Source organism: Corythoichthys intestinalis, chromosome 18 (assembly GCF_030265065.1).
Source record: "Corythoichthys intestinalis isolate RoL2023-P3 chromosome 18, ASM3026506v1, whole genome shotgun sequence".
NCBI classification, from domain to species: domain Eukaryota; kingdom Metazoa; phylum Chordata; class Actinopteri; order Syngnathiformes; family Syngnathidae; genus Corythoichthys; species Corythoichthys intestinalis.
The window spans coordinates 36,800,320-36,812,370 of record NC_080412.1 but is presented as its reverse complement, the minus strand read 5'-3'; the positions used below and the strand labels follow the sequence as shown (position 1 = coordinate 36,812,370).

At 42.0% G+C, this 12,051-nt stretch overlaps 1 protein-coding gene across 1 annotated transcript in view; it reads left to right on the top strand.

The window, feature by feature from the left end:
- The window catches only part of LOC130906415 (ryanodine receptor 1-like), a 115,148-nt gene that overhangs the window by 23,282 nt on the left and 79,815 nt on the right, over positions 1–12,051 (top strand). The window contains exons 40-54 of the mRNA XM_057820744.1: positions 59–202; positions 293–566; positions 3,271–3,385; positions 3,468–3,600; positions 4,993–5,087; positions 5,151–5,286; positions 5,361–5,547; positions 7,448–7,559; positions 7,644–7,764; positions 7,853–8,022; positions 8,100–8,320; positions 8,392–8,482; positions 10,850–10,990; positions 11,052–11,215; positions 11,308–11,386. Of these exons, the coding sequence (XP_057676727.1) occupies positions 59–202; positions 293–566; positions 3,271–3,385; positions 3,468–3,600; positions 4,993–5,087; positions 5,151–5,286; positions 5,361–5,547; positions 7,448–7,559; positions 7,644–7,764; positions 7,853–8,022; positions 8,100–8,320; positions 8,392–8,482; positions 10,850–10,990; positions 11,052–11,215; positions 11,308–11,386 (2,183 nt within the window). The remainder of the gene's footprint in view (positions 1–58; positions 203–292; positions 567–3,270; positions 3,386–3,467; positions 3,601–4,992; positions 5,088–5,150; positions 5,287–5,360; positions 5,548–7,447; positions 7,560–7,643; positions 7,765–7,852; positions 8,023–8,099; positions 8,321–8,391; positions 8,483–10,849; positions 10,991–11,051; positions 11,216–11,307; positions 11,387–12,051) is intronic.

Below are 12,051 nucleotides of genomic sequence, written 5' to 3'. Positions count from 1 at the left end.
ATTGGAACAACCCTAATTGTAATGAACACTATGGGTCATGTGTATTTTTTTAAATCAGGCGTTCATATTGAGGAGGAGGAGGAAGAAGAGGTGGTGGATTATTCTGTGCGTGGACGACTGCTCCGTTTACTGGAAAGGGTGAAGAAGATCCGCCAGAAGAAGGTAGAGGAGGAACCTGAGCCAGAGGAAGATAAAAAACCAAGTGAGCCTCCTCAGATCTTAAAATACCAACAATATATACTTTAATTTTGAAAACTGTGCTGTCGTTTTTTTACGCTTCAATTCTTCTCAGGCACACTGCAAGAGCTGATTTCCCATTCCACGATTCATTGGGCCCAAGAATCCTTTATCCAGAACCCAGAACTTGTTCGTATGATGTTCAGCCTCCTCCACAGACAGTACGACGGGCTGGGCGAGCTCGTACGTGCCCTTCCCAAGGCCTACACCATCAACGCAGTTTCCATTCAGGACACTATGGATCTGCTCGAATGCTTGGGACAGATACGTTCCCTTTTGATAGTACAGATGGGTCCAGAAGAGGAGAGGCTCATGATTCAAAGCATTGGGTGGGTTTTAAGTCTTCATATACAGTCATGGACGAAACTATTGGGAACCCTGGAAGTTTTCCAGAAAATACACAATTTCTCACAGACATTAATGCAATTACAAATGTTTTCAGTTTGAATCTGCTTGTTTTTTGGAGCATTGGAAAAACACAAAAACGAGAAGAGAAAAGCCAAAATGTACATAATTTTACACAGAATGCCAAAAAATGGGCTGGATGAAAATGTTGGCACCCTTAACTCAATATTTGGTTACGCATCCTTTGGAAAAAAAAATAACAGAAAGCAATCACTTCCTATAACCAGCAAGTTTCGTGCACTTCTCAGATGGAATTTTAGACCACTCGTCTTTTGCGAAGTGTTCCAGGTCCCTCTGATTTGAAGGGTGCCTTCTTGCAACAAAAATTTTGAGATCTCTCTACAGATTTTTAACGGGATTTCGATCTGGACTCATCAATGGCCACCTCGGAATTTTCCAGCGCTTTGTCTCCAACCATTTCTTGGTGCTATTTGAGGTATGTCCTGGGCATTGTCCTGTTGCAACACCCATGTCCTCTGACGCAGACACAGTTTTCTGACACTACACCCTAAATTGCAGCACAAAACATTTTCATAGTCTCCAGATTTCATGACTTCTAGCACACTGTCAAGGCACCCAGTGCCAGAGGTAGCAAAACAACCCCAAAAACATCTCTGATCCTCCACCATTTTTGACCGTAGGCACTGTGTTCTTTTCTTTGTAGGCCTCATTCTTTTTTTCTGGCATTGGGTGCCTTGGCAGTGTGCAAGGAGTCATGAAATCTGGACACTATCAAAATGTGTTGGGGCGCAACGAACATACCAAAAATAACACTAAGAAAAGGTTGTGGAGAAAGCAGTGGAGAATTCTGAGGTGGCTTTCGAAGAGTCCAGCTCTAAATCTCATTGAACACCTATGAATAGATCTCAAAATTGCTGTCTAGAAGGCACCCTTCAAATCTGAGAGAACTGGCACAGTTCGCAAAAGCAGAGTGGTCCAAAATTCCATCTGAGAGGTGCACGAAACTTGTTGATGGTTATAGGAAGCGATTGCTTTCTGTTATTTCTTCAAAAGGATCTGCGACCAAATAATGAGTTGAGGGTGCCAACAATTTTGTCCAGCCTATTTTTTGAGTTTTGTCTAAAATTGTGCCAATTTTGGCTTTTTTCCTCAGCTTTTTTGGTGTTTTTCTTAATGCACATCCAAGATATAGACCCCAATCACCAACGTCACACAATCACGTGATCGCTGTATTGTGCCGCCATATTGTCCGTCATTGTGTGTCGTATTGTCAATGATTGTAGTTTGTAAAGGTGGATTCACTTGCCAATTATGGAAGCCCCGGTGCTTTCAAACGCTGTAAACTCATTGGATGAGTTGCATAAAAGCCGTTATTTGGAAAAGCTTCGGTCGATCCAGTCGCCAGATCCATATTTGATGCCCAAAATGATGTTTCCTCCCATCCGGTCCCGTCCCGTGAGTCAGAGCTTGTCCTGAGACCACAAAATTTCCAATCATACTCCAGTTTATGTCACGATGGGTACCCAAAATCGGCACCGGCCCGAATATAAATCGACATTTGGTCAGCTGAGCGTCACCGTTGTCACGACTGTAAAATTGAATTTGATCGACAACGGGCCGGTGTGTGCCGAAAAATAGCTGCCCCGCGTGAAATGTTCCCCCTGCCGGGAGCGCTTATTTATAACGCTTTATTGACGTGAAAACATCAATGTTTTCATGGACGCATTAAAGTAATGGATTTACGACTGAAAGATCAGTTTTAAATAATTAAATTACACAAAATATTAGCAATGTATTTTAGTAACAAATCGTGGACTGGGCCACATAACCATCTTTGAACAGAAATATCCCAATGACAATCACACAGGTATGGCATTTATTAGTTCAAGCAGAGGAAAATAATAAATATTCACAGTACAAGAAAGTCGTTTCCGTGTGGGCGCTCCCGTCAGGGGGGACATTTCACGTAGGGCGGCTATTTTTCGGCACAACACCTGTTGTCGCGCTCACCTTCTTGCTGCGCGAATGTGGCGACGAGCTTCGTAGTCTCCGTCTGATGATGTCTGTGATCGTGTTGGCATCATATTGATGTTTTCGACGCTGTCTAACAACTGTGATCGTGTTGGCATCATATTGATGTTTTCGACGCTGTCTAACGACTGTCGACACAAACGCATCATGGACCGAGATAAACAAACCGTGCTGCTTTCGAGATTTGCCCTTTTAACAATGGGCACACAGCAACTACTAAAATGACCGTTTATCTTCTCTGTTACTGCAACCAACCACCACACATCCCTTCACCATTTTGATTAATCAATGTTAACGATTGTCAGGAAGGTTTTTGGGTTCGTTTACTAGGCGGTGATTCCTTAGACAAGCAGAAAAACACGCAGTTATAGGAGGAATGTACATAGCGGTAATATGTAAATACGATGAGCTGACGGACAATATGGCGGCACCAGTCAGGGGGGCGGAGTTGTGACGTCACGTGGTTGGGGTCTATAAACACATTTATACTGAAAATATTTGTAATTGCATTAATTTCTGTGAGAAATACTGTATTTTCTGGAAAACTTCCAGGGGTGCCAATAATTTCGTCCATGACTGTGTCTCTACCATTGGCAATCACAGAGTCTTAAATCACACATTAACTTTCCTTCATAGGAATATTATGAGCAACAAAGTTTTCTATCAACACCCAAACTTGATGAGAGCTCTGGGCATGCATGAAACAGTCATGGAGGTCATGGTTAATGTACTGGGAGGCGGAGACTCGAAGGTATTTAAATTTTTTTTTTTTTACGTATACTCAAAGAAAACACAAGTATGAAGAGGCTCATAACTTTTTTTTATGTTTGCAGGAGATCAGATTCCCCCGTGTGGTAACAAACTGCTGTCGCTTTTTGTGCTATTTCTGTCGCATTAGCCGCCAGAACCAGCGCTCTATGTTTGATCATCTCAGCTATCTGCTGCAGAACAGCGGCATCGGCCTTGGTGATTGCATTCACTGCGATTCATCTTGATCATTTGCCTGACAAAAGGGAGTGTGTGTCTGTCATCCAATCTTCCTGTACATGCTCTTCTCATAGACTATACTATCAGTTGACGGGAAATGGTGCGTGGGGCCGCTTTGTAGGGGGCCTGTTTTCAAAAACTTAAAATTCTAATATTTTCAAAACCAAAGTTGCTAGCGACCTAAACCAAAAACAGGCATACTGTATATGAGTCTCCATGAGCAGAGGCATCAAAGAATTCAAAGTCGTTCCCTAATTTTCAAATGGCCATAAACTTTCAGCTAGTGCAATGACCAATTAGCAAATAGGCACTTCGACATATTACTGTGTAGTAATACATTTCAAACATTTTCAATAAGTCTTTCAGGGGGAAGCTCAGGTGGTTATGTGTCACTTTGTTTTTCAGCTCCAGCATCCTTAGAATGACTCTTTCTAGCCGTATGGGCCTTTAACAGACTCCTCCTATTCTTCTCAATCTGTGTCCATCATCTGTCTCAACAATGAAAGATCTTGGGCTGATTTCACTGAGCACAGTAGCTTTTCTGTCCTGACAATCTGGTCCTTCGATCCTTACATTGTCATTCACGAAGAGAGGTTCCAAGCGTCTAGTTGTTTTATCATATGCCATTTTCTGTCTGTGTTTGAGCTTTTTCTTCTTGTCAGTCTAGTTTTTGTTTTCACACACATTTGGTATTAGTGGAAATTTGGTGCGTAGTTTAAAACCCATGAGTAGCTCAACAGGGAACTTATTTAGGTTGAATTCCGATGTCAGAAATGTCTAAATTACTAGATTTTGTTTTGTTTTTTTTTGTTTTTTTTGCCTAAAATGGGCAGTTGGCCGGAAATTACCTGATTATTTGAATGTAAAGTTACACTATTGTGTATGGATAAAAATCCAACATGGTGGCCATCACAAAACAAAGAGCTTTTTAAGTTGAAAATTCTTATAAATAAATGCCTAAATCCCGAAATTTCTATAGATATGAATGTAAAACAGTCTAGATTTTGGTTAAAAGCAAAGAAATGGGTAGTTATCATTAATTTTACGTAAATATTTCAACCTAAAGTTACACATTTTTGTTTTCCATTCATTTCATTTTTTTCACAATGTTTCAAAGTGCATGCATGGTGCTATTTCATATAATAATTACCTTAAATCCTCGACCAAATCACTCTTGAGACACTCCTGCCTGCTTGTAAGCACCAAAATTTAATCCTGTTTCACCTAAATCCGGCGTTAGAATGCAGCATGTGTTTGAGTTTATCGCACTGAAAGCTGCCAGGACGCTCTGCCTGGCCTAAGGGAAGCCGTGGCGCAATGTCTGTAAGAGCTGTCTCTTCAACTGATAGTGAAGTCTACGCTCTTCTGTAGGAATGCGCGGCTCAACGCCCTTGGATGTGGCGGCAGCCTCCTGCATTGACAACAACGAGCTGGCGTTGGCTCTGCAAGAACAAGATCTAGAAATGGTAAAAGCTTAGCAATCTTCAGAAAGAAGAAGAAAGTACTTGAATAGAATGATGTCGTTCTAGGTAGTGAAGTATCTAGCTGGATGTGGGCTACAGAGCTGTCCAATGCTGCTTTCTAAGGGCTACCCTGACATTGGCTGGAATCCATGTGGTGGAGAAAAATACCTTGATTTCCTTCGTTTTGCCGTATTTGTTAACGGTGTGTTTCATTTCATTTCCTTAGTTCATTTACAGTGTATCTATTTTCAGTAAAAAGTTTTTTATTTACTACAGGGGAGAGTGTTGAGGAGAATGCCAACGTGGTGGTGCGGCTCCTCATCCGTCGGCCTGAATGCTTTGGTCCAGCCCTCAGAGGCGAAGGTGGTAATGGTCTCCTGGCTGCTATTGAGGAAGCCATCAAAATATCTGAGGATCCTGCAAGGGATGGCCCGAGTGTCAAGAAAGACAGGCGCTTCCCCATGTAAGATTTTCAGCTCCACTCGTCATACTGAAAACAACATAAACAAATTGGACATACTGTAATTTTCAGACTATAAAGCGCAACTGACTATAAGCCACCAAATTTGACACGAAAATAGCATTTGTTCATAGATAAGCCGCTTTGGACAATAAGCCGCAACTGTTCTCACTGTATAATGGGATATTTACACCAAAAGAAATTAACCGATAACACTATATTTGACTGCGGCATCAAAAGATTGTCATAAGATCAAATGAACCACAATGAAGCTTTGAACCAATTGGCTGCAAAGCTTCATTGCTTCAAGAAGCTTCATTTGGCCATCACTGCTCCCTTGGGGGAGACGGTCAACCTCTGCTACCACCTGCTGTCAATACTATTGCCTTCCAACATGCCTCCTAACATGCATTGCAGCACTACAGATGGAAATAACAATCAAAATTCATGTTCTGTGCTGAATATTTCTCCAGTTACTGTTCCAGTTGTTTCATTAATTACTAGTAAGGTTGTTCCGATCATGTTTTTTTGCTCCCGATCCGATCCCGATCGTTTTCGTTTGAGTATCTGCCGATCCCGATATTTCCCGATCCGATTGCTTTTTTTTGCTCCCGATTCAATTCCAATCATTCCTGATAATTTTTCCCGATCATATACATTTTGGCAATGCATTAAGAAAAAAATGAATAAAACTCGGACGAATATATACATTCAACATACAGTACATAAGTACTGTATTTGTTTATTATAACAATAAATCCTCAAGATGGCATTTACATTATTAACATTCTTTCTGTGAGAGGGATCCACGGACAGAAAGACTTGTGACTTTGTATATTGTGACTAAATATTGCCATCTAGTGTATTTGTTGAGCTTTCAGTAAATGATACTGAAGGCCATGCCCAATGCATGATGGGAAGTGGAACCATGACAAGTGAAACCACGACTGTGCGTAGTGCTACCAATTCATATATCTTCTCTACGATGGGATATAATTCAAGATGTTAAGAAAAAGATCAATTGTTACCTTGCTTCCCCACATTGCTTCCCATGATAATTATACTTGTAGGGAAAGGGATTGTAAGGTTTTGGCCAATTAAAATGAGGCTCTAAAGGCTGACAAATTCCACTCTACTCATTTTAAGCTGCTTTTAGCTCTCTTTATTGGCAAAATGGCGCCATTACAGATGGAGCGCGACAATGGGTGAGTGGGTCGTGCAGCGCATGCATTAATTGCATTAAATGTTTTAACGTGATACATATTTTAAAAAATGAATTACCGTCGTTATTAGGATAAATTTGATATCCCTACCTTAAGCCTAAACTAAAGACTCTGGATAAGAGTATCATATTATGTCTGTATCGTTAAATACAATTAGAAAACGATTTATTTAAACGATATATATATATATTAAAAAAAGGCATGGCCGATATTTTTTTGCCGATTCCGATACTTTGAAAATGACGTGATCGGACCCGATCGATCGGCATCATCTGTAATTACTAGTTATGGTATTTGGTAACACTTCATTTGACAGTGGCGCCATAGGACTGTCATAAGATCATCATAATTATGACATGACACTGCCATGAGCATTAATGAATGCTTATGACAGATGTCATTTTGTGTCATCCGGTAAAATGTCCCACTTTTTAATGAATGCAAAGATTCGAGCTGGACGTAAATGGAGTTAGTGACATGATTAATAATGTCATTAATGCCAATTATAGTGTCTTGTCATAAGACGGTCTTATGGCAGTCTTATGACGCGGCTGTCAAACAAAGTGCTACCTATTAACCCAAATAAATCAACAAATAAGCCGCAGGATTCAAAATGAGGGGGAAAAAGTAGCAATTTATAGTCCGAAAATTATGGTAATCTCTGATGTATACCATTTTAGGTTTGGAGGAGAGGAGCAGCATGAAGAGAACAGGGTGCACCTTGGAAACGCCGTCATGTCTTTCTACTCAGCACTGATTGACTTGTTGGGGCGCTGTGCCCCAGAAATGCATGTAAGATGTTTGTTTGGCATGTTAAGAAAGAAAAAAATGGAGAGAGAAACAGTACCAAAGAATATTTTTTTGGGTCTTATGCAGCTGATCCAAGCTGGAAAGGGTGAGGCTCTGAGGATCCGAGCCATTCTTAGGTCTTTGGTCCCTCTTGAGGATTTGGTTGGCGTCATTAGCCTTCCGGTTCAGATTCCGTCTTTCGGAAAAGGTAAACATTCGATACGTCATGTTCAATTTCTGAAAGAATGACAGTTTCTACTCCTAAAAAATTGTAAAGTGCCTTCTCTTCTATTTAGACAACAGCATCATAGAACCGAAGATGTCAGCCAGTTTTGTGCCAGATCACAAAGCTCCCATGGTTCTGTTCCTGGACAGAGTGTATGGTATTGATCATCAGGATTTCTTGCTCCATGTGCTGGAGGTGGGCTTCCTGCCTGACATGAGGGCTGCTGCCTCTCTTGATACAGTGAGTTTGAAAGACATCATGCTCCTTGGTCTCTTTGAGCGTTGTTCTTAATTTCTGTTGGACTGTGTTTCCGCTAGGCTGCCTTCAGTACCACGGAGATGGCGCTAGCTCTGAATCGTTACCTGTGCTCTGCTGTGCTGCCACTTATCACTAAGTGCGCCCCCCTCTTTGCTGGCAGCGATCACCGAGCTATTATGATCGATTCTATGCTGCACACAATCTATCGATTGTCTCGCGGACGAGCCTTCACCAAGGCCCAAAGGGACATCATTGAGGAATGCCTCATGGCTTTGTGCAAGTAGGAGGAATCTCATAACACTCTGTATGATTTATCAATGGTGGATGCAATATTTTGGTTCTTGGCTGCAGGCATCTTCGTCCATCCATGCTTCAGCATTTGCTACGGCGTCTGGTTTTTGATGTTCCAATTCTAAATGAGTATGCCAAAATGCCACTAAAAGTGAGTAGACATTTAAAGTATTTTAGAAAAACAATCCCATGCAATTTCTTACACTTTTAATTCTTCCGAAATGTTGAGAGTCAATTACAATGAATCCCTTAGTGATATTTTAGAGCGTAATCATTCGTGGAGTGGTTTAAACTCTCCTTGTGGAATGGTCACCTATTTTTTTTGTATAAAAATAAATAAATAAATAACTAAATAAACAACTCAGGGCTGGCCCTGGGCATAGGCGAGCTAGGCGGTTGTCTAGGGTTGGGGGGGGGGTACTACCTTGAAAAATATTTCACACGCTATGCTTCCAGAATGTTTTCTAACATATCAAGTACATTTAAATAGGCTACATATAAAAGATATTAGTCATTTCCAACCTGGATTGTATTAACCACGTGCTAATTTGTGACACATATGAGGCAGGGAGAAACAGTGCACATTTACAGTATGTACGTAAGTAGATCCACTTCACAAAAAAAGGGGAAAAAAATAATAGCAAGTGATGAAATCAAAGGTCATTCACACTCACAGTTTCAAAATAGATCTAAAATTATCACATAACAACAAACTAAATAACATAACTAGCAATTATTGAAACAACTAGAACGCTAACTAAATTAATAATTGGCACAGAACATGAAGTTTAAATGTTATTTACATCTGTAGTGCTGCAATGCATGCTGCAAGGCATGAGGCGTGTTGTACGACGACATTGTTGACAGCAGGTGGCAGAGGTTGTCTGTCTCCCCCAAGGGGTGAGAGATTACATTGAGCAGTGATAACCAAATGAAGCTTCTGGGAGCAATGAACATGGTGGTTAATTGCTCTATGGCACTACCAAGTGGTCATGAAGCCCAAGAGGCAAACAGTGTTAAAAATTCTATGGCTATATGTTTAAGAAAATTATATAAATGTGCTTGTTTTACAGTATGAACAAAATGCAACAAGTGCTATAGTGATAATTTGCGATTCATTTATATTTAGAAACAATAGCTTCTACATTTAGCTTCTGTAGGAGGGGGTTGGACCACCAAGGCCTCAGCCTTTGGCTGCGGCCCAACTCCCTAAGCACCCGACCCCTTTGGCCCCTCCCACAGGTGGTGAGCCCACAGAAAGGGGGACCCACGTTGCCTTTTTGGGCTGTGCCCGGCCGGGCCCCATGAGTACGGGCCTGGCCAGCAGCCACTCACCTTCGAGCTCCACCTCCAGGCCTGGCTCCAGAGGGGAGCCCCGGTACCCGTGTCCGGGCAAAGGAAACCTGAGTCCATTCTTCATAAGATCAGCACCTCCAAATCTGAGACCATGGTCCTCAGTTGGAAAAGGGTGGCGTGCCCTCTCTGGGTCGGGGATGAGATCCTGCCCCAAGTGGAGGAGTTCTAGTATCTTGTTCACAAGTGTGGGTAGGAGGGAGCGGGAGATCGACAGGTGGGTCAGTAGTGATGAAGAAGGAGCTGAACCAAAAGGCGAAGCTCTCAATTTACCAGTTGATCTACGTTCCTACCCTCACCTATGGTCACGAGCTGTGGGTCGTGACCAAAAGAACAAGATTGGGGATACAAGCGGTCGAAATTAGTTTCCTCTGCAAGGTGCCCGGGCTCTCCCCTAGAGAACGGATGAGAAGATCGGTCATCTGGGAGGGACTCGGCATCGAGCCGCTACTCCTCCGCTTTGGGAGGAGCCAGTTGAGGTGGCTTGGGCATCTGGTTCGGATGTCTCTTGGACGCCTCCCTGGAGAGGTGTTCCGGGCATGTCCCACCGGCGGGAGACTCCTGGGACGACCCAGGACACGCTGGAGAGACTGTCTCTCGGCTAGCCTGGGAACGCCTTGGGTTCCCGCCAGAGGAGCTGGTTGAAGTGGCTGGGAAGACGGAAGTAGATGATGGATGGAGCTTCAGTTTTGTGGCAAAATATTTAAATAATATATGGTTATTTTTTGGGAGGGGATGTTCCTAGCTACACGTCGCCTAGGGCAGTGGTCTCCAACCCTGTCCTCAAAGGCGTGTGGGTGCTGGATTTCATTCCAACCAGACAAATGACAACACCTTTTCACCAATCTGGTGTTTTACAGGTGCAATCAGTTGATTGCAGTCAGGTGCTGCTTGTTTTAGCAGAAACCTCATTGGTTCAACTATCTGTGCTGGATCAGCAGGAACAAAAACCATGACCCATGGCGGGCCTTTGAGGACCGGGTTGGAGACCACTGGCCCTAGGGCACATAGTTACACAGGGCGGGCCTGAATTAACTAACATTTAACCAGTGTCAAAGGCCTCAATTCATTAATTTATTCAGTTCTTATAAAGCGTCACATAGAATTGTCATGTGTTCTGTACCAGATATACACAGTAAATATTTTGAATGCTTGTGTCCTGCAGCTGTTGACCAACCACTATGAGCGTTGCTGGAAATATTACTGCCTCCCGAATGGTTGGGCCAACTTTGGAGTTGCATCAGAAGAAGAGCTGCACCTGACTCGCAAGCTTTTCTGGGGCATATTTGAGTCTCTTGCACACAAGGTACCACTGTGAAAATGATCCAATGTGTTTAAGTGCACTAATATCTTATTGTGATCAACAGAAATTTGATGCAGAGATTTTCAAAATCTCAATGCCATGCATCTGTGCCATCGCTGGCGCCATTCCCCCAGACTACGTGGATGCTAGCTACTCTTCTAAGACTGAAAAGAAGGCGTCAGTGGATGCAGAAGGAAACTTTGATCCAAAGCCAGTAGAGACAACAAAGTAAGCTTATTGTTGTTGATGTTTTTCAAATAATGCTAACAAGATCTTTAAAATTTAAATTAAAATATTAATTCCTCAACTATGTCAAACAGCACAATCATCCCTGAAAGGCTGGATGCTTTTATCAACAAATACGCTGAATATACACATGATAAATGGGCTTTTGAAAAGGTAAGGGCTTTGCATTATAGTGTAGTGCTTTACACACTTGCCACGGTTATGCGTTTGTGAATTTGGGATACACTTGAAGTTAAAAAATTCATGAATTCCATTCCCATATTTGTTTATGTAACATATTTATGTCACCCTTATTTCAAAGGCTTTCTTTAATGTCAATCCACATTCCATGAGTGGCTTCTTTTGTTCAGCTTCATTTCTTAGTGCACATACCAATCGGTCTCTTAATGTGTCTTCTAAAACCAAACTCACAATGTTCAGCAAACTTCTGCAGTGCCGCTACAAACATAGTGACAGATTCACCCTCCGACTGATTTCTCCTGTGAAATCGGAATCTCTCTGCAATTACTAGGGGCTTTGGGTGAAATATGTGCATTAAGAGTTTCCATGATATCCCTGTACGTTTTGCTACCAGGTTAATCAGGTTGAAGCAAGCTTCTCAGTAAATCGAGTCTTTGCCCCAATAACGCTCAAAAACCACCTCATCGCCACTTTTTGTTATGTACAGTGCCTTGCAAAAGTATTCGGCCCCCTTGAACCTTGCAACCTTTCGCCACATTTCAGGCTTCAAACATAAAGATATAAAATTTTAATTTTTTGTCAAGAATCAACAACAAGTGGGACACAATCGTGAAGTGGAACAAAATTTATTGGATAAT